Here is a 22,850-nt window from a genome sequence, read left to right as displayed (position 1 = left end):
GGAAGAAGCTCATGGAAATTCATGAGGGTACATCAACGGTGAAGGAGGCCAAGCTATACTTGCTTAAAGGAAATTTTAGTGAATTCACCATGAAGAAGGATGAGAGCATAGCCGAGATGTTCAACCGGCTAAATGACATTGTAAATGATCTCAAGGGACTTGGATTTGAGGTACCGGATGGGGATTTCAACCACAAGTTTCTTAGATGTCTTCCGGAAAGATATGACACAATTGTGACCTTACTTGTAAGGTCAAATGTGAAGACCGCAACTCCCACACAAATATTGGGAGAAATTCTCACCCATGACATGTTCAAGAAATCTCAAGATGAAGCTCATGGTGGAGAAATTGATATGAAAAAGAAAAGTGTGGCATTCAAAGCTCAAGATAGCAAAAATGAAGAAGAAAGTGGATGCCAAGAAGAAGAATCGGATGAGGAGATGGCTCTTTTTGTCAAGAGATTCAATAGAATGATGAGCAAGAAGAGCTTTGGCAAGAGAGGTCAATCATCAAGAAAAAATCCTTTTGTGGACAAGACTTGCTTTAATTGTGGTGAAGTAGGTCATATCATTGTCAATTGTCCAAACAAGAAAAAGGACAAGAAAAATGATGAAAAGAAGAAGAAGAAGTTCATCAAGAAGAAAAAGAATGGCCAAGCTTATTTTGTTGAATGGGATTCCGATGCAAGCTCCGATGATGATGATGATGATGATGACAAGCCATCCAAGGGAGTTGCCGGGATCGCCATCAAGGAGGCTCCATCACTCTTCTCTACACCACATTGTCTTATGGCAAAGGGTGGTGCAAAGGTACAACAAGATGATGAACTTGATGAACTTTCATATGATGATCTTGTTGAAATGCTTAATGATGCCGATGAATTCTTGACAAAGGAAAAGGCTAAGTTGAGGGACTTGAAGTTGAAGTTTACTTCTCTTCAAGATTCCTATGAGGAGCTAAAGACTTCTCATGAGAATCTCAAAGAAACTCATGAGAAGCTTGAGGAAGCTCACAATACCTTGCTTAGTCATGAAAGAAAAGCAACATTGAGCATTGGTGTTAGTTGTGATTTAATTGATGATAAATCTTGTGGCTCTAGCTCTACTAGTTCTTTGTGCACCAACCTAGACAACTCATATTGCAATAAATCTCTCATTATGGAAAATGATTTGTTAAAGAAAGAGGTTACTTGCTTGACTAATGATTTGAGAAAATGCTATGATAGTAGAGCAAAATTTAATCATTGTTGGACAAGCCAAAAGTTCACCTTGAACAAGCAAGGGTTTGGATATATTCCTAAGAAAGGGAAGAAGACTTTTGTGCAAACCAAAACTACCTTTGTGAAGAGTAGTGGCAAGCCATATTGTGAAAAATGCAAGAAGGTTGGCCATGTTGAGAAGAATTGCACCAACAAGAAAGTCATATCCTTTGATTCAAGTTACATGCTTATGAAAAATTCAAATGGCAATGTTAGTGCAAAATTTGTTGGGATACCTATAAATGGTGCTAAAAAGAATGCCATTTGGGTGCCAAAAGTCTTGGTCACTAATGTGGTCACTAACGCTCAAGGACCCAAGAAAGTTTGGGTACCTAAAAGAGTTACTTCCTCTTTGTAGGTGAATTACAAGTCCGGAGGAAGACATTGGGTGCTTGATAGTGGATGCACTCAACATATGACCGGAGATCAAATGATGTTTTCCTCTCTAGATGAGAATGTGGGTGGCTATAGTGACATCATTTTTGGTGACAATAGCCGGGGCAAAGTCAAAGGAGTTGGTACAATTCCTATCTCAAGCAATCATTCTCTCTCAAATGTATTGTTAGTTGATTCTCTCAAGTTTAATCTCTTAGCGGTCACTCAACTTTGTGATTTTGGATATAAGTGTAGTTTCACTAAAGATGATGTTGTAGTGACTAGCTTGGATGGAAAAGATCACATCTTTACGGGATTTAGACATGAGGATGTATATCTTGTGGATTTTGCAACTAAAGAGGCAAATTTGTCCACTTGCTTATTCACTCAATCATCTTTGGGTTGGTTATGGCATAGAAGGCTTGGTCATGTTGGCATGAAACAACTCAACCGACTTTTGAAGCATGATTTAGTAGTTGGCTTGAAGAATGTGAAGTTTGATAAAGATAAGCTTTGTAGTGCATGTCAAGCCGGAAAGCAAGTTGCAAATACTCATCCCACTAAGAGTGTCATGTCAACCGAGAGACCTTTGGAATTATTGCACATGGATTTATTTGGTCCTACAACTTATAGAAGTATTGGTGGAAATTGCTATTGTCTTGTGGTAGTAGATGATTACTCAAGATATACATGGGTTTTCTTTCTTCATGACAAGGCCGATACATATGACACTTTCAAGAAATTCTTTACAAGGGCCGAAAATGAATTTGAGCTTAAGGTGAAGAAAGTAAGGAGTGACAATGGAAGTGAGTTTAGAAACACAAGAGTTGAGGAATGGTGTGATGAGAAAGGAATCAAACATGAATTCTCAACCAAGTACACTCCGGAATAAAATGGTCTTGTTGAGAGGAAAAATAGAACCTTGATTGATATGGCAAGATCAATGCTCTCCGAGTATAATGTTTCGGACAGTTTTTGGGCCGAAGCAATCAACACGGCTTGTCATGCCTCAAATAGATTGTATTGCCATAGATTTCATAACAAGACCCCATATGAGTTGCTCATTGGAAGGAAGCCAAATATATCATATTTTAGAGTGTTCGGTTGCAAATGCTATATTCTCAAGAAGGGAACTCGGTTATCAAAGTTTCAAAGCAAATGTGATGAGGGTTTTCTTCTTGGATATTCATCTAGTAGCAAGGCTTATCGGGTCTACAACAAAACACATGGCATTGTTGAAGAAGCATATGATGTTGAGTTTGATGAAACCAATGGGTCTCACAATGAACAAGAAAATCTTGATGATGTGAGAAGTGATGGTTTGAGGAATGCAATGAAAAATATGTCAATTGGTGATGTTAGACCAAGAGAAGAAGATGAAGATGAAGTTGGTCCTTCTATCTCTATTAGAGTTAATCCTTCAACTTCTATCTCAAATGATCAAGCACAACAAAATATACAAGATTCAAGTAATGATGATTCTCAAGTACAAGATCAAGTTGGTTCATCTAGTGCACCTTCTTCATCAACTCAAGAACCCATTATTCCTCAAAGAATTCATCATGTTCTTGCAAAGGATCATCCGGTGGATCAAATCATGGGTGATATTAGTAAGGGTGTCCAAACTCGATCTCGCATTGCTTCATTTTGTGAACATTATTCTTTTGTATCTTTTCTTGAACCTAACCGTGTAGATGAAGCATTGAGAGATCCGGATTGGGTGAATGCTATGCATGAAGAATTAAATAATTTCACCCGGAATCAAGTTTGGGATTTAGTTGAGAGGCCCAAGAATTATAATGTTATTGGCACTAAATGGGTCTTTAGAAACAAGCAAAATGAAGATGGAATGGTTGTGAGGAACAAGGCAAGATTGGTCGCTCAAGGCTTCACTCAAGTCGAAGGTTTGGATTTCGGTGAAACTTTTGCTCCCGTTGCTAGATTAGAAGCTATTAGAATTTTATTAGCTTATGCTTGCTCTCACAACATTAAACTTTTTCAAATGGATGTGAAAAGTGCTTTCTTGAATGGCAAAATTAGTGAACTTGTTTTTGTTGAGCAACCTCCCGGTTTTGAAGATCCCAAGAAGCCAAATCATGTATACAAGCTCTCTAAAGCTCTTTATGGTCTTAAGCAAGCTCCACGAGCTTGGTATGAAAGATTGAGGGATTTTCTTATCTCTAAGGGCTTCAAAATTGGTAAGGTTGATACTACCTTGTTCACTAAAGATATTGGTAAAGACTTGTTTGTTTGTCAAATTTACGTCGATGATATTATCTTTGGTTCAACTAACCCAAGTTTTTGTGAGGAATTTGGTGAAATGATGTCTAGGGAATTTGAGATGTCCATGATTGGTGAATTGAGTTTCTTTCTTGGACTTCAAATCAAGCAACTCAAGGAAGGCACCTTTGTGTGTCAATCAAAATATGTGAAGGATATCTTGAAGAAATTTGGAATGGAAGATGCAAAACCAATCAAGACTCCTATGGCCACAAATGGGCATCTCGACCTAGATGAGGGAGGTAACCCGGTTGACCAAAAGCTTTACCGTTCTATGATTGGTAGTTTGCTTTATTTGACCGCATCTAGGCCCGACATCATGTTTAGTGTTTGCATGTGTGCACGATTTCAAGCCGCACCTAGAGAATGTCATTTGACCGCCGTCAAGAGGATCTTGAGATACTTGAAATATTCTCCTAATATTGGCTTATGGTATCCCAAGGGTGCTCATTTTGATTTGGTTGGATTCTCGGATTCGGATTATGCGGGGTGCAAGGTTGATAGGAAGAGCACTTCCGGTGGTTGTCAATTTCTTGGAAGATCACTTGTATCATGGTCATCAAAGAAGCAAAATTCCGTGGCTCTTTCAACCGCCGAAGCGGAATATATCTCGGCCGGAAGTTGTTGTGCTCAATTATTATGGATGAAGCAAACTCTTGTAGATTATGGTGTGAAATTTGATGAAATTCTCTTGTTGTGTGATAATGAAAGTGCCGTGAAGATTGCCTCTAATCCGGTTCAACATTCAAGAACCAAGCATATTGATATCCGCCATCATTTTCTTAGAGATCATGTGAACAAGGGTGATATCAAGATTGATGGTATTGGCACGGATGATCAATTAGCCGATATTTTTACCAAGCCTTTGGATGAATCTCGGTTTTGCAAGTTGAGAAATGAGTTAAATATCATTGACTTCTCAAATGTGGCTTGAAAACTAGCACATGTGGCATATGGTTCTTTCATGCACTTCTTATTTCATTTTTATGAATTTTTGAGGTATTTTTGAGCCATTTATGAGTTTTCATGATTCTACTCGATTTATTTTTGAATTCTTGTTGAAACTTGCTCATATAAGTCGTTTGAAGGTTTTCATGCAATATTTGAGATTTTTGGATTTTTGTATGAGCAATGATCCCAAATTGGAGTTGGAATTGAGAAAATTGGCAGAATTCAGACTTGTCAGATTTTTGGTAGCGCGGACGGTCCGCGGGTAATAGGCGGACAGTCCGCCGTTAATTGAACTTGTTCACCAGAGGCTCTGCAGAGAAGTTGTCAATTGCAGAAATTCATTGCGGACAGTCCGCAAAAGGACCGCGGACGGTCCGCGCATGTTGGGCAGAGGAAGTTCAGTCAGTTGCAGTAAAAAAAAAATTTCAAAGGCGGACGGTCCGCCAAAGTACCGCGGACAGTCCGCGACTGGACAGAATTGTGGGGTCGGCCAGACTTGACTTATATTGGGTGTCCCCCTCACCTCCCCCACCAAACCGAACACATACTCCAAAAGTGTCTCTCTCTTTCTCTCTCAAGCACGTGGGGAAGACGACAAGGTCAAGCCCTTTTGGAGTGGTTCCCGGACGGTCCGAGCACATCCCCGGACTCTTCTCAAGATAGTGCATCATGTCCTCGCGGTATTTCAATGAATCCCTAACTCTTGTTCTTGGATTTCTTTATTGGAAAGAGTTAGGGTTAGATGCTCCGATCTATTTTTTGGCCATGGATTCTTGAAAATACTTGGGGGATCTTATTCCTAGTGATGAGGAGATACTATAGTTTAATTTTGGTTGGTGGATTTGAATCAAAACTCAAAATGTGGATGAATCAAAGATGAGGGCGATTTTGTGTTCCTGCGCAGAACAGATGGGTCGCGGACAGTCCGCCTGCTGGACGCGGACAGTCCGCCGTGGTAGTTCATGAACCGCGGACGGTCCGCGTTCAGAAGTGCGGACGGTCCGCTAGTATCAGATTTTCAGATCAGTGCTGAATTGAGTTATCATTAAGGATTCATTCTATTGCTTTAGTAATTGTTCTTATGGTTAAATCCTGATCTCAGGCCACCCCGGAAGATCATCAAGGTAGCTTCTAAAATCAAGAAGGCTATGTCTTCCAAAAGACAAAGAGACAGTGATGACTCGGATGATGTGGACTATGCTCCAAATGTCAGTGAGATGGCTGCAGCTTCTTCAGTAGGAGATGCAGGTGATGAGTCTTCAGAGGAAGAGACTGAAGGGGTTGATGATGATATTACAGATTTAATGGGGCTAGATCTACCTAGCCGTCAGTGGACTGCAGAGAGCTATGCCAATGCAAGAGCAGTGGATCAATTCAGCTTACCTCGTGACACCAACATTCTTTTCTTCAAAACTGAGGTACAAAAAGATGTTTACTTTGGTCATCTAGTTAAGAAAAATGTATTCAAACATCAGACCATTGACATAGGCTGCATGAGACAACAACAAGTCATGACTGATCTAGTAGATAGATTTCAGCAAATGGGGTTAGCAAATTTTCTGCAGCATAGGTGTGATTGGAATGAAACTGTGATACGCCAGTTCTATGCCACCCTAGAGATCAACATGGTTGAGGAAACTTTTAGGTGGACAACTGGGAAAAGAACCTATGGTGCTACATTTGCACAGTTTGCTGAAGCAAATGAATTGGATTATAATCTCATCACTAGTGAGCAAAGTATGAATATTGTGTTAGAAAACCCTCTAGATGAGAATGACTATCCCATGTTCTATGAGCCTGCACATCTTGGAATTGCTAGAACTTTTGGGGGCACTCAGGGTCTGAGGTATCATCCTGCAGTGATCAATAAGATTGCTAGAGTCACATTCATGCCTAAGAGTGGCAACAAGGACAAGATTAGAGGACACTATTGGAATGTGATATCTCATGTCATGAATGGAAATAGAATCAATGTCATTGCTCTTATCATGGATCAGCTTGCAGACTTGAGGCTTAACATGGAGATGAACTTGTACTTTGCTCCATACATTATGTCCATCATCAAGGTTAAGACTAGCTTCAGAGGGTTATGTGAAAGCAAGCACACTCCTTTCAGGCCATTCAAGAATGACAATGCTTTTCTCTTGAGGCCTTTGACTCCCTTCCCTGGAGATGATATGGATGCCGAAGCACAGGGGCAAGATGATAGTGATGATGATGCTCATATGGGAGCAGCTGCAGCTCAGCATGCCATGCCACCACCGCATCCTCCAGCACAGCAGCAGTGGGCTCCTCCAGCTGGCTACTTTGATCCATACTTTGCATCCATGCAGGAAAGCATGTCCTCTCAGATTGCGGGGTTGGCTAGTCAGATGCAGAATCAAATGAACCTCAACTTTCAGAACATGCAGCAGCAGATGTTCCAGCCCATGATGACTCAGATGCAGGGGTTTCATGAGAGCTTACACTCAGATATAGCAGCCCTTGACTCACGTTTTGAGGATTTGCCCTCCTCTGAGCAGTTTGAGCAGCTTGAGCAGAGACAGGAGCAGCTAGAGCAGCGCTTTGATGCTTTCAGCACAGCCTTCACAGGGTTTTCTGATCATTTCTACTCAGTGTTTCCAGCTCCAGTGCCGCCTCCAGAGTTCTATCCGCACCAGCCGTTCTACCCACCGCCACCTCCTCCACCAGCCGTTTGACTTTCTTGGCAATTGATGCCAAAGGGGGAGAAGGAGCTTTGGAGTGCCTGGATCTAGGGGGAGCTCATGGACTTCTTATGGAGATCATTCGTTTTCAGCTTCCGCTTGCCTCACATGTTTTATATATTTGTGTCTTTCATGAACTCTATTTGAGACTTGTGTTTGGATTTGAACCTTGGTTTGTAATGTGTGATGAACTATGTTAGTTTGCGCTACTCTTATCTATTTATGTTCATCTTGTGGTTGTGAGGTCGTGCTAACCATGCTAAACTTTCATATCATATATCTATTGTATCTTGTATGCCTCGATTTCCACTTGTAGGGAAAACTCTGTCAAAATTCTCAAATATATATATGTGCTCTTGGTATTCATGAAAACTTATATGCACATATCAAGGGGGAGTTCTCTCTACTCATCGAACTTGGTGAATTTATTCATACCATATTCTGAAATTTTCAAGAAAATGAGTAAGTTCTTCCAAAGTTCAATTCCAAGTCCACCTTATGCCTAGTGTATAAAGTTGACTTGAAAACTTTTATCACTCCAAAATTTAGTGTTGTCATCAATTACCAAAAAGGGGGAGATTGAAAGCATCTAGGCCCCTAATTCTAGTTTTGGTAATTAATGACAACGGTTTGTGGATTAACGATTTCATTTGAGAAGATGAGTATAGGTTGATTCACGGATGAAAGACATTTGGTTGTGAACGTATGGAGTTTTGGAGATGATGAGTAAAGCTCGGGCTCAAGGCAAAGGTATAAAATAGGGCTTTTACATTTTACCGGTCACAAGGCGTTTAGTGGATGAAAAGTGACCGGATTTGTTGGATAGTTAGCCGTACTATCAAGAGGGGTTGTGTACTCATGCTTGACGGGTCTTTAGTGCCATTTTGCTCAAAATGTCTAGTTGCATGCATGAGGGCTAACGGCGTTTTGAAAAGTTTTGAAATAGACTAAGTTCGAGCTCACTGAGTAACGGCGGACAGTCCGCACCTGAGGGGCGGACAGTCCGCGCCCGTTCCAGAGAGCTTGCAGAGGCTCTGGTGGGCTGGCGGACTGTCCGGCCCAGAGGGGCGGACAGTCCGCGATCGTTCCAGAGAGCTTGCAGAGGCTCTGGTGGGCTGGCGGACAGTCCGGCCCAGGTGGGCGGACGGTCCGCTACTGTATTTCATTTTTTACCAGAAAGGGTGTCTCTCTGGTGTGGGCTTCAAAGTTAAACTGCGGACGGTCCGCTCCTGAGGCGCGGACGGTCCGCAGGCTAATCTCAAAGTTGTTCCAGAGACGATGTTAGTCTCTGGTGGGGTTGGAACTCTTAACTGCGGACGGTCCTCCACTGGGGCGCGGACGGTCCGCCAGGGCTTAACGGCTAGTTCTGACATGCATTAAATGCACTCTGACTCACTGGTTTATAACGGCGGACAGTCCGGTTTTTGAATCGCGGACGGTCCGCGACTTCGCAGAAAAGAGTGTAACGGCTAGTTTTTGGAGGGATGTCTATATATACCCAATGCCCGGCCATTGGGTGTCTCTCTTGGCCATTTTGGATAGCATTCTTGACACATTAGAGCTAAGGCATCCCTCTCTCACACACACTTGCTTAGAGATTGCATTTTTAAGAGTGTGAGAGCTTCCTAGTGCATTGCATCAAGAGTTTGAGCTTTGTGGCATTAGGGAAACTTCAAGCAAGCGTCATCAACTTGTTACTCTTGGGAGTTGCCGCTCCCTAGACGGCTTGGAGAAGTGGATTTCGTGGAGCACCTCCAAGGAGATTGTTGAGGAGCCCCGATTTCGGTTGTGAGAGGTCTTGTGCTCACCTCACCGGAGTGGTGAAGAGCAACTCTAGTGGAATCGAGGTGTGGAGCGGTTCCTTGATTCAAGCCGGCTCAAGATCAAGAGGTTCTTGATAGAGGAGCGGTTGATTCTTGGAATCCACCTCAACGTGGATTAGGGGTGACCGGCAAGTCATCGACACCACGGGATATATTCTTGTGTCAAGCTCGGTTACTACTCTTGCTCTCTTTTATTCTTGTCTTTACTTTGAGCAATTTACTTTACTAGAGCTTAATTCGTGTCTTGTCACCCTAGGTTGCAAACCCATGTAGAGATTGTAATAGCTTGACATAGGGCTTTCCTTTGTTACTAATTAAATTTCTCTAGTGTTGTTGGGTTTAGTTTTTAAACCGCCTATTCACCCCCCCTCTAGTCGGTGTTCTTGATCCTACACCCTGCTCCATGAACTCGCGACCCACGTACTCCGGTCGTTCCGGAATACCAAGTCGCACCGTGGCAGCATAAAGCACCCTGGGGAATCCATCTTCGTTGATGCAGTAGGTGGTGGTCCAGTCATCCGCCATCTGATTTTCAAGGGTAGGGTTAGCATAACAAGGATAAAGTTTTAAAGAGTAAAAGGGTTTTAAGGATTGACCATCCTAGGGCTCCTATGATCTTCGTTCACTATCGGTTCGTGTCCTACAGCCAAGCATGGCTCTGATACCTCCTGAAGCGCCCCGACCCGAAGATCAAGGCTAAACCATGTATTAATTACCGAATAAGGTCTCCGGCATAATACATGTTACATCAAGTGGAGTCCAGAGTCATACAGAGCTTTATTTAACACGTACATGAGGAGTAAGGTGACAACACAAAGCTACACAGAACAACCATAGGATAACAACTAGCATAACGACATGCAAGACTAGCTCTTCGTCCATCATGGCTCCACTCGATCACCTTGGGTGCGGACACGATCTACTCAAAATCTTCAGGCACAAAGTCAGGATCCTCTGAAAAAAATAATCAACAAGGATTGAGTACGAAAGTACTCAGCAAGTCCCACCTCACTCTTACGGGGTGGAAGTTACAGATTAATATGCATAGGTCCATTAATCAACCAGAATAAATAACAAATGTAGTATTAAAGGTAACCCAACCAGTCATCCATCTCATAGGCTAGGTGGCTCAACTAGTTGAGATGTCCACACCGTAACCTGTCCAAACCGAGGACACGGACCATTCGAATGGATTGTACACTCTGCAGAGGTTGTACGCTTTACCCACATGCACTTTACCGTCCAGAGACGGCTCCGTCATAACCGACACCCAGCCGTGGCTCAACCCCGACTAGTCTCCCACAAACCCCCGGGTCTTGACCAATCCAGGTCTCGCTCCAAACATAACCACCTCGGACGACTACCAGGTTAGCCAGTGGGATTAGGCTAAGGCTTGCCCATACAAGCTCATGTGGTCGTACTGAAAGTAGGTTAGGTGAGATGGCACCACAACACACGGTCCTTAAGGTTCATCAGGGCAGCCAACAACTATAACCAACCAAACTCGAGATGTCACCACGACAGAGCTCGGTCGCAAGTCTACCACCACGGTAGCGCTTGCACCAACACATTCCACACTGCCCTGGTCTCGTTACCAACCCAATTTCATCATTTAACAAAATCTAATAACATGCAGGTCCGGTAGTAAATCAGCATGCAACATGGCTTCATCCCGTGGTTTCTCTCATTCTCTCAGTGTTTCATCTCATGTCTTCCCTATGTCTATCAAGTTTTATTTAACCTCACTTAGGATCAATCATGGTTAACGTAAAGGATCGATGAGACTTGCCTTCGCTTTCGTACGCGTCGGTGGCGGCAGTTTCCGGGTCTCCTGGTTCCTCCGGGTTCTCCTCTGGAACCGGTTCTACTTCATCGTACGCAAACAAACAGAGCACATACATCAATATATTATACAAATATAGTTGTATTTGATAGAGTTTGATTTTAGATTAATTTAGGAAAAAGAATCAGATTAAACGGAGTTGAAATGGCTGAGATATTGGTTTTATAAGGTGGCTGGTTTGATAGTTACGAAAATAAATAGTTAACAGGTATTAATCTGGGTTGCGTGGGCTGCTGACTTAGCACCTTATGGGCTGGTTCTGGAACTTAATAGGCCGTGATTAAGTGGAAAACAAAACCGGTCAGTGGGCTTTGTCACTTGGGCTTGCGGTAGGATATTGTTTTAGCACTACAGTCCTTATCAGTAGAGGATCGAGGGAGAGGACAGACAGGAGCACTCTGTCTCTCACACCTCCGCTCGCCATGGGAGTTGCTGGGAGCTCAAAATCAACACAGGAGAGAGGAAGAGGGTGACTGGGGAGTGAGGGAAAAAGGATCCTTGGGTCAACAAAGTCTGTCTCGGCCGGTGATTTGGGTGGAGACCAAGGCAGGCGGCAGCTGCGGCTTGTGCCATGGCCATGACTGCGGTAGCTCGGGGCGAGCTTGGTGGAGGGAGGGGGAAGTCAGGGGCGTGGTATCCGGAGGTAGCTGGAGGTCTCGGTTCACTCACCTGCTGGTCGAATCGACAGGCGCGGCCTTCGTCGTGGAGATTGACGGTGGTTTGTGAGTCGGCAGGAGGAGGAAGATGAGCTTGGCTCAGGGCTGTGGCGCACGGCAACGAGCACGGGCAGTGCGAGGCGTCACGGAGGGGCGCTGGTTCGATTTAAAGGCAGGGAAAGGCAGTTCGCGAGGAAAAAATCTCGGCCGGAGTCTCGACAGTACGCCATCAATGGCATTGCTGTTCATGGACAGTCGGACAGTGGCGAGGCCGGGTTGACGGTGCGTCGTGGGGTGCATGAAGGCTGTCAGCGGGATGCTCGGGGCACTACAAGCTAGGGGCACGGCAGCAGAGTTCGGCATGCTGGGATGCAAGCAAGCGTCGAGGACGGGATGAGTCCGGCATGCAAGGTCAAGTAATCACATTGCTACAGCTACGTGTGCAAGCTTAACGTTCATGCAAACACGTAAGGTGAGGAATGGAACATGCCATGCAGCATGCTGCCCATTAGTATGGTGTAGCTGTGCATCAGCATGCACGCAGGAAGGACACAATGGCCTGATTGGGTGGACTGCAACATAGTAGAATTTAGGCAGGGAATACTAGAGCCACAACGTTGGCTCAACTGCGTCGATGCTGTCGGACGCGAGCGTAGGAGTGGAAATCAGCATTGTGGTGGAGGCGACGGCAGCGTTGAGGGCGTGAGCGTCGAGGTGGCAAAGCCGGTGAGGACGCTGCAGCGGTGTGGGCAAGGTGGGGACGCGGCGATGGGCGGCACGGCGTGGTGCCGGTGTCATCGTGCAGTCACGTCGTGGGGCCGGCGTGTCGCGCGTGCGGCGTGCTTCGAGCGCGAGCGAGGACGGTAGGAGGGCCGGGTTCGGTGAGTTGCAGCGGCATGGAAACAACATAGTGTGCAAGCATGTGCGGCTTGCTTGTGCGTGAGTTTAGACAGAAGAAGGGAGAGTAAGAGGGATTAGGGAAGACGGAAGATTACTGGTTGCTTGGAAAATTATGAGAAAAAAATAATAATTAGGAGGTGATTAGGAATATGAATTTTCGAGCTGTTACAGACCATGAGGTGGAGCGCGGTGTTCCCGTCGAGGATGTCGCGGCGGTCAAATGCTATGGCGACGGAGGAGGTGGCGGCGGCCTGCATGAGCTGCGGCCGCCAACGGGTGGCAATGATGGGGACAACATAGGGAGGAGGAGGGGGAAGAGGGGGGGGGGGCGCGACGGAGGGAGCTCGGCTTGTCTCCAGCCAGGAGAAGAAAGAAAGGGGGAGAGGCTGGGGAACGATGCCGGGAAGAAGAGAGAAATGGATAGAGAAAAACGACCAAATACGAGAAGATAAGACAATGCAAAGTGATTTTTATAAATGTTCATTAGTGTGGCACCACGTGGCATGCCACGTCGACGCTAAGAGCTCACGTGGCACATTTGTGGTTTGGATGGATCCCTTCAAACAATTTAGGGACCCAAACGTGCATTTTGACCTAACTGACGTAGCAATTCAAGTTTGGGGACCCTGGATGCATTTTACTAATTATGAAATAATTATGGACACCAAATCAATGGTGTACAAGCTGATGATCAACGTTATTATCACGTACTGTATTGACATCATTAGTAATCATACGGCGATGCATGAGAACGCACATAAGCTAGGGACGCGCTGCTGCTAAACTACCTGCTGCACGTCGATCCAGACATCCAGTGCACTTGCTACCTTCGTCGTCTATCGCAACCGGACGCGTTGCTCGCAGCTCTGGTCGCTGATGGACATGTCGGCGACGGCGATCGTCGCGGTGCAGTTCATCTCCAGCACCACGCGGCGGCGCACCAGCCCGCCCAGCACGGCGACGCGCCCGCGCACCCGCGTGGCCGTGGCCACCGCGACGGCGCCCGCCGCCACGTCCCCCAGGAACGCCGGGTCCCCCAGGAGCGCGCCCACGGCGACGTCCACCGTCACGTTCATCCGCACGGTCCGCCGCGCCGGCGCCGTGCCTGGAGGCCCCGTGGCCTCCCCGACTTGCCGCGCGCGGTAGTACACCGACGTCTCCGTTGCGCCGTACCGCAGCGACGCCGCGTTCGGGTTCCTCACCGACACGTCCGCCACCACCGTCAGGCTCGGGAGCGGCGGCGGCGTCGACGAGGACGGCGACGAGGAATACGCGGCGGCGGCGCCGGGGTCCTTGAGGGAGATGGAGTTCATCGTCATCACGGGCTCGCGGACGCGGTAGACGGCCAGCGTCACGGCGAGCAGGGCAGCGGCGACGAGGGTGCTGGCAATGCCGCACGAGATGAGCGTGCAGAGGAGGCGCGGCGACGGGGGCTTCACGACGGCGCCGCTGCCGCCCATGGCACCGGTGCACCTGATCATCGGAGGCTGAGTGCTGGGTGGTTGGAAGAGAGGTAGGAGCGAGAATGGTGCAGGTGAAGTGGTAGGCAGCTGTGGTAAGTAGTGAGTGGGTGATCATGGATTCATGGAGGTTCAATGCCTCATTGTATGTAGATATATTTCTAAATAGAAAGGGTTCGGTGGCGTTTATGATGATGCTGAACTAGTAACTTCAATGTTCCTTTTCTATTCTTCACCTAATAAATCATTTATGTTTTGCTGACATTTAGCCATAAATTAATATAATATGTTGTTATGAACCAAAGTAAAATCGTCCCATCCTTGCTTATTGCGAATTTATATATATGGAGCTGGTACTGCTGGCGCCCGGAAGTCTGAAGGGAAATCTCTCATCGGACGCTCCGTCGTAATATTGAAAATGCACTCTTGCAACATAAATATCAATGTTTGCAACATCAAAAGCACATACTGAAATGTATCAAACATATCCGAATGAGAAGAATAAATTTCTACCACAACATCATAGCTCTGTTTTATGTAACATCCATTTAAATTCGTGCAACATCAAAACAACACTATTGCAACATCAAATTCATCAATGTGCAACATGAAAAAAGCTACCTCCACGATTCAAAACTAATTCATTTTAAATTGGAAAATTATGAAATGGGTACCCAGATTTTTCTAAAAATGCAGCCTATATATTATTAATATATTTGAATTTCATTTAGTCAATAATAAGAAGCATAACTACAACCAAATAATTACTAGGAAAATAAAAGAAATTGGATCAAATAACTGAGAATTAGAGTGCCAATAGATAGATTATATTTTTAGAAAAATTTTGATATTGGTTTCATATTTTTTAATTTAAAATGAATTACTTATGAATTTTTAGTTTAAATTTGAATATTTTTAACTTATAAAATGAAAAACCAAACCACCCTAAGGGCTAAACTTGCCAAGTTTCAATAGTTGGATGGTCTCTGTTATCCGGTTTTGTAGTTGAAGGTTGAAATCTGACTTATATGATAGTTCAAGGATGTAAACTGGCCCTTCCGTTTATTCAGACCGTGTTAGGTCAAGGCTCCAATACCGCTGACTGATTCACACCGTTATCACTGAGCGAGCAGTCCGGTCTCCTACTGAAAATCACAATGAAATTTCATTTGCACCCACACGAGACTCCAGCGTTCAACTTTGAGGACTTAGATCCCTGTGGTCCAGTATGAGACTGCACAATACAATGACACATCACTGTTATGTAGTTGAGCCTTTGAAAACTAAGAAGATAGCGAGCCACTGGCCATGAAGAAAACCTCAACTGGGAGAGCAACAATTGAATTCTTGATAGGAATTTCGACGAAGACACAAACTTTGATCAGAATGAACTAGTGGTCTAACAGAGACTTGACTCAAGTTATGCATCTATAACTAGTGCACTAGTGCAGAACAATCCATATGCAAAAGTCGCAGTTCAAGAGATGCAGACAGGAGTTAAGATCGTCGTGTTCCTATTCTGGGCATTCAGCTCAACAATTGCCCAAAATGCTATAGAATACAAAGAAGAAGAGTTCCATGTAGGCGTAATACTCGATATGGGGACAGCGGTGGGCAAGGTAGCACATACGAGCATTTTAATTGCTGTCGAAGATTTCTATGCTGTCCATCTGAACTACACCACGCGGCTTGTCCTCCACATCAGGGACTCTATGAGTGATGATGTCCAAGCTGCATCTGCAGGTAAGTTTCATCCTCAGATATGGATTTTGACACTTGATAGAGTACGCGTTTACTTGATTATGTACAGTTTGCACTCTTGATATTTTGGAAGTTTAGTCTTTTGAACACAACAAACCATTTGAAACTTGAAAGTCTATACAGCTGTTTCTCTCCATTTAAATGGTTGCGTAGCATCAAAACACTAAATCCATCTATTGGTGTGCTTCAGTTTAGCCAGTTCTACAATTCCCTATGTGGTAACAATCGCTACTACAAAAATCTTAAGCGAGGTTGGTAAAAACGATTAACTAAGGCATTTTTTGCAACCGCCTCGATGCAAGGTCACAGTAAATCACCTATTTTACAAGGCAGTTTGCTGCCCGCCTCAGATAATAAAATAAAGAAAATAAAAAAGCTCGTCGAGCCCATCCCAATCCCGCCGCCAGATCCGGGAGGGAGGGAGCCCGCTGCCGCAACCGCCAGATCCAGGAGGGAGGGAGCTCCCCCCCCCCCCCCCCGCTGCAATAGCCACCAGATCCGGGAGGGAGGGAGCCCGTTGCCCGCCCGTCACATTCTTGGTCGGCGGCGAGACATTCCGCGCACATTGGGCCGTCCTCGTCGCCCGCTCGCCAGTCTAGGAAGCGCAGCTCCTCGGATCCACCACGAGCATGTCGCTGACCTGCATCAGGTTGCAGGGCATCCCACCCATGGCTTTCGGGAGATGAGGAGCTAAGGAGCTCTTTGACAGTGGCGGCGAGGACCGGGCTATTCCAGCACTTGCTCGCAGCGGCGGACATGTATCGGCTAGAGAGGTTGAAGCTCATGCGCCGCCTTGGAGGGAGAAAAAGGGCGGCACTGGCTTTACTCGGAGAGGGAGGAGAGGAATGAGTGTGAGAAACCTTAAATCTTGTATATATATTTGTGTGCTTGCAACTGGGTCTTTTGGGCTAGCGGACTGGGCCTGATTTACCGAGGTGGTTGAGTTACAATGCTCGCCTCAATTAACTATTAATCGAGGTAGTTACGTTAGGATGATCACCTTGGTTAATATATTTTACCGTGGCGGGCATTTAATAGTGTCCGCCTCGATTAATATATTTTGCGAGGCGGTTGTCGTAGCGGTCTCGGTTAATAACAAATGAGACGGTTGAAATTCCTGTCTGCCTCGGAGGTGCTTAAAAAAGATCGTGGTAAATCATTTTTTATAGAAGTGAGTGGGGCAAATTATAAACTGTTAAATATGAACTTTCAACACCGTAGATAAAATTAACCATATACCCTTTAAGGAATCAATAGTAGTTCTTAATGGACAAAACAAGCACCGTCGATGCATTTCATGAAACAAGTGGTTTTTCTGAAGTACAGTGCCAAGGTATATTGCCAAACATGTCTAAGACCACTCATGCAATGGGAAAGGAAAATGTTTATGTCTAGTGGCACCTAATTTTTGTAATTTCTATTGTTCTTTCACTGCAGGTAATGCACCAGTGGCAAGAAAACAAAGTAATGTGTATCGTTGCATTTTATAATTGATTGAAATGAATATAGCAATAGCTTTATGTTGTTGATATTTTAGTCAATTCAACCTTAAAGGAACAACCTTTTTTATATGTTCCATTGCCATAAGTAAAGCCAAACCATGTAGTGAATGAATTTTAGTAATCTATCCATCTCTCGCGAATACTCCCTTCATTCCAAAATGTAGGTCGTTTTGGCTTTTCTAGATTCATAATGTTTGCTATACACTTAGATATAACATATGTCTAGGTATATAGCAAAATATATGAATTTAAAAAAGTCAAAACGACCTACATTTTGGAACGGAGGGAGTACTACTTTGGTAGAGCTATTCCAAGTTCTTCAATTCTAGGTGTAGAGTGCCTGAATATAGGAACTTTGCTTCCATAAAAAAGTTGAAGCCTGTCTCTAACTCTCTCTATGCAATTCTACAGTTCTTGACTTGCTGGAGAACTACAATGTCCAAGCTATCATTGGCCCACAGAAATCTTCTCAAGCTGTGTTCATATCAGCTCTCGGGAATAAGTATCAGGTTCCAATTATCTCATTCACAGAAACAAGCAAATCTTTATCTTCCCGTTGTCTTCCATATTTTGTTCAAGCAATAGCCTGTGACTCTGCACAAGTGAGCAGCATCGCCTCCATAATCAAGACCTATGGATGGAGGGAGGTGGTGCCTATATACGTAGACAACGATTATGGTAGAGGTATTATACTAGACTTTGTCAGTGTCCTTGAAGGAACAGATGCCCATATTCCATATCGAAGTGCAATAGATGAATTAGCAACAGGGGAACAAATTACCAAAGAACTCTACAAGCTGATGACAATGCAAACAAGGGTCTTTGTTGTGCACATGTCCGCCTCCTTGGGCTCCCTCTTATTCACAAAAGCAAAGGAAATAGGCATGATGAGCAAAGGATTTGTTTGGATCATAACAGATGGACTAGCAAATCTCATAGATTCCCTAAATCCTTCAGTCGGGGAAGCAATGAATGGTGCCTTGGGGATTGAGGTCTATGTTCCTAAATCAACAGAACTTGACAATTTCACCATGAGATGGTATATGAGGTCCCGGAAAGATCATCCAATGACCCAACATTGAAATTAAGCATTTTTGGACTCTGGAGCTATGATACGATTTGGGCAGTAGCACAAGCAGCAGAAAAGGCAAAGGTTACTGAAACCAAATTTCAGAGACTGCCTGCACCGAAAAACTCCACATGTTTAGGAACCTTAAAATATTCAAGAAACGGTCCAGCGGTTCTAAAGGCGATCTTGCAAATCAAGTTTGAAGGCTTAAGTGGTTACTTTGACCTTTCAGATGGGGGGCTCCATGCTTCCATGTTTCAGATAATAAATGTAGTTGGAAAAGCACAAAGAGTAATTGGGTTTTGGACCGCACAAAATGGAATTTCATATATATCAGATCAAAGGAGAACAAACAAAACATATGTGAGCACCACACATAATTTGAATATAGTGATCTGGCCAAGAGAATCTATAGAGGTGCCGAGAGGCTGGGAAATTCCAACAAATGGAAAGAAGCTTCAAGTTGGTGTAGTAAGTGGAGGACGTTCAAAATACATAGATGCCAGTGAAGACTCCCACACAGGTGTGGTTAAAGCAAGTGGCCTTGCAATTGACATATTTGAAGAGGCGGTAAAGAGACTTCCTTATGCACTACCTTATGAATACATAGTATTTAACACCACAGAGAATGTAAGTTCAAGCTATGATGATTTTGTGTACCAAGTTTATCTTAAGGTAAGCCATACTTTGCATGTTTACCTTTTTCGAGTCCAAAGTACAAGTTGCACAAGTTTAGGCTTTCCACTAGCAGGTATTTCTTATATCATGGTGTGACTTAAAATTAAACAGCCTACTTTAGTTCCACTTCCAAAACCATGTTAGTTTAGTAAATGGGACCAAGACCATAATAGAAACCATTCATTACTTCTATGGTATTTTTGCATGACACCCCTTACCCACCCACACCCACACACCTTATTTCTTTTACTCACACTTGGTTAAACAATTTCTTTTACACTCTGACAGAAGTATGACATAGCAGTTGGAGACATAACAATTAGGTACAACAGAAGTTTGTACGTTGACTTCACTCTGCCATACCCTGAATCAGGGATAGCAATGGTTGTTCCTGTCAAGGAAAGCATAAATAAGAACGCATGGATTTTCTTGAAGCCATTGACACCTGATATGTGGTTTGGAACCATCATGCTCTTTTATCTACACGTGGATTGTGATATGGTTATTGGAGCTACTAGGCAACAAAGATGTTCATGGTCCAATTCCGCAGCAGCTGGCTACAATGATATATTTTTCATTGTTTGAAGAGAGTTGAGTGCGCTTTTCACAATACTCTTTTCCTGTAATTTATTAGATAGATATAACATAATGATCAAGTTGGTATGCCTTTTATCCTAGCAAGTTACTTTCACATAGCAAAATTCCACAACTTGGAAAAAAATGTGTATTGTTTGTATGATTTCTACTAAATATGTTGCATTCATAAGCCATGTCCTCCAACTAGGGGTGGTAATGGATTATGGTCCTAATGCCCTCTTCACAAGCCAACTCAGCCCTAATCATCCTTAGCTCAAAATATATAAAACATGAGCCCAGTCCTTTTTGAGCCCGATCCTTAAAATTTATAGGCTAAACTTTTTGGCCTTTTACCACCCCTACCTACGGCACACAAGCTACCAAACAATGGCACAAATCTTGTATTGAGAACTATCAAACCAGTATGAATGCTAAAAATGCAAGATTGCCATCATATGTACAATTACCGCTAATGCACTAAGTTCATAAGACATGTCATATGTAATAAGAGGAAAAATCTTGTATAGAGAGATACAAAGCCAATACGAATTTAGAAATGCGAGAAGGAATAGCTCCCACTGTGTGTGTCAAAATACTACCAAATATTGAGTTTGATTGGTTGTTTTTTTAGCAAAATGCATCAGTGGTTCTCAAAGGTGTCTAATATATAGGTCCTCAAACTTTTAATTTGTGTATTTGGATCCCTAAACTTGTTAATTATGTCACTAGAGGTCCAAATATCAACTATAAGTGTATTCTTGCCTATCAGGGGTAGAGCCCTACCCCCAGGAACTCCATTGGAGGCAAAGGGGAAGAAGGAGGAGAGAGGGGAAAGGAGGAAGAAGAAGAGGGAGGAAGAGGAAGGAGCCCCCTTGGTGCTGGGGCTGGCTCCGCCACTGTTGCCTATGCAGCACCACTTAAATATGCCTTTGTCTATGCCATCTGCCACACATTTTGCCCTCCATGAATGACTTGGAGCTCTCACCATGACAGATAGATAAAGAGGAAAAGAAGATGGTCGGGTCTCGCTAAAACAGTTATTAATTAACACGAGTTTGAAAATTTGGTAATATCCCAATCTCAGAATATATCTATTTTTATATTTTCTCCAAGTCAAACCTTTTAAACTTTGACTATAGATGGTAAAAAAAATAAAGATTGACAACATAAAAGTGATATTAGTTTATTCGTATTGAAACCAACTATCATAATATGTAATTTTTTTCTATTTAAAAGTAATTGTTTTGGAGATATTATTGGTCAAAGATGAAAATGTTTGACTTTGAAAAGTTAAAAATTTGTTATATTTTGGGACGGAGGAAGTAACATGGGTGGCACGTAGATGCCAGCCACCAGGTAAGCGAATCAAGACTACTATTTAGAGGGATTTGGACCTCGCGTGAACAACTTCATTGTGACAATGTGGTAATGCTGGACATGTTTAGGGGCTGCTTGTACACTTTACTCTTTTTTTTTCTTTTCAGAACTTTCATTTATGATGCCTGAAAATAATCTTAACTCATAATGTAATTCCTGCAGAAGAGAAGGTGAAAGTGAAACGCGTTATCTCCCTGATTGTATTGGTGATATGGCTGTTTTTTATTTTGGTACTTAAGTCATGCTACACTGCAAGCTTAACATCCATGCTAACTGTCCAACAGCTCCAACCAACTGTAACAAATGTCAATGAACTCCTAAAAACTGGGCAATCCGTTGGGTACGGGCGAGGCTCCTACATTAAGGGTGTTTTGGAAGACCTTGGTTTTGACAAATCAAAGATCAAGCCCTATGATACCCTTGAAGATTTTCACAGTGCACTTTCCAAGGGAAGCAAGAGTGGTGATTCTGGTGATTCTGCTGCCTTTGTAAGTGAAATCCCATACATCAAACTATTTCTTGCAGAGCATTGCAAGGGATACACCATGGTTGGGCCAATATATAAGACTGCTGGTTTTGGATACGTAAGTTCAACTGTACTTATTAAGTTTACATTGGGATACCCAAGTTCACTCTCTCAGCTTTATTTCAGATTTACATCAGTTCATCATGACAGTCTGATCTGGGGCACCCGAGTTTACAAAACGGTTTATCTTCTTCCTCAGGCATTGCAGAAGGGATCGCCTATAATTGGTGGCATCTCACAGGCAATCCTCAACATAACAGGGGGAGACACTATCATTCAAATCGAGAAGAAATGGATAGGAGATCAAAACAACTGCCAAAATGTGGGCACCTTATCTGGTACAGGTAGCCTCAGCTTTGACAGCTTTGCAGGACTCATCATCGCCACTGGAGTTGCCTCAACCACTTCTCTCATGGTCGCCTTGATAATCTATTTCTGCGAAAACAAACAAGTAGGATCTGAAAATGGTGACTCTGGACAAATCATGCCACAAGAAGAAAATAAAAATAGTGGAGATGAAGAAAAGCAGTGCCAAGAAGCCGCTGGAGCTAGAGGGATGAATGAACAAATAAACAAGGTTATGCATAATGGCTCACTTGTCATATGCACAGGTGAAAGGATTCGTAGATCGTGGGTGTCGTCAAGTTCAGCTCGATTTTAGCTATGTTCATGTTCAATTCGTAATTAACCGCCTTGCCCGAGCAGATTATTTTCCTTTTTCACCTAGATTTCAGCATATTATCCTTAGCCTAGAAGTATTGGTTCAAACTGGCTGCCCATATATAGCCCCATATGCGCAGCTAGATGTTACCATATCTAGTGTTACATTTGTAATTTTTTATTTTTTCTATTTGTTACTTATTCTACAACTTTTTTTGATATATAAGGTTACACTTTTTGTCACCGGCTGTCATATAGTATCAATTTGTTTTTCAACCAAAATGAAGTTGTGTTACCCGTGCAATTGCGCGGCTAAATCTTACCATCCCTAATGTTACATTTGTAATTTTTTTGTATTTATTAGTTTTGCTAGCTGCTAGTTTTTTTAAAATATAAGGTTACACCATTTTTGTCATCGGTTGTCATATAGTAGCAAAATTCTAAGTACTG

At 43.5% G+C, this 22,850-nt stretch overlaps 1 protein-coding gene and 1 pseudogene across 1 annotated transcript; one reads left to right on the top strand and one right to left on the bottom strand.

Annotated features, from left to right (window-relative positions):
* Nucleotides 1–13,560: 13,560 nt before the first annotated feature.
* LOC120651566 lies at nt 13,561–14,344 on the bottom strand. Its single transcript, XM_039929096.1, has one exon. The coding sequence runs from the start codon at nt 14,270–14,272 to the stop codon at nt 13,628–13,630; it is 645 nt and encodes a 214-aa protein (XP_039785030.1). The 5' UTR covers nt 14,273–14,344; the 3' UTR covers nt 13,561–13,627.
* Nucleotides 14,345–15,735: 1,391 nt separating this feature from the next.
* Nucleotides 15,736–22,466, top strand: LOC120653142 (annotated as a pseudogene).
* The last annotated feature ends 384 nt before the right edge of the window (nt 22,467–22,850 follow it).

This window comes from Panicum virgatum, chromosome 1K (assembly GCF_016808335.1).
Source record: "Panicum virgatum strain AP13 chromosome 1K, P.virgatum_v5, whole genome shotgun sequence".
NCBI lineage: Eukaryota > Viridiplantae > Streptophyta > Magnoliopsida > Poales > Poaceae > Panicum > Panicum virgatum.
Note: the sequence above shows the minus strand (reverse complement) of the source record. Positions and strands in the feature narration are given on the sequence as shown.

Bases quoted from the DNA above. Each gene is read 5' to 3' on its own strand.
- LOC120651566 (XM_039929096.1), bottom strand. From the start codon at position 14,272: ATGATCAGGTGCACCGGTGCCATGGGCGGCAGCGGCGCCGTCGTGAAG.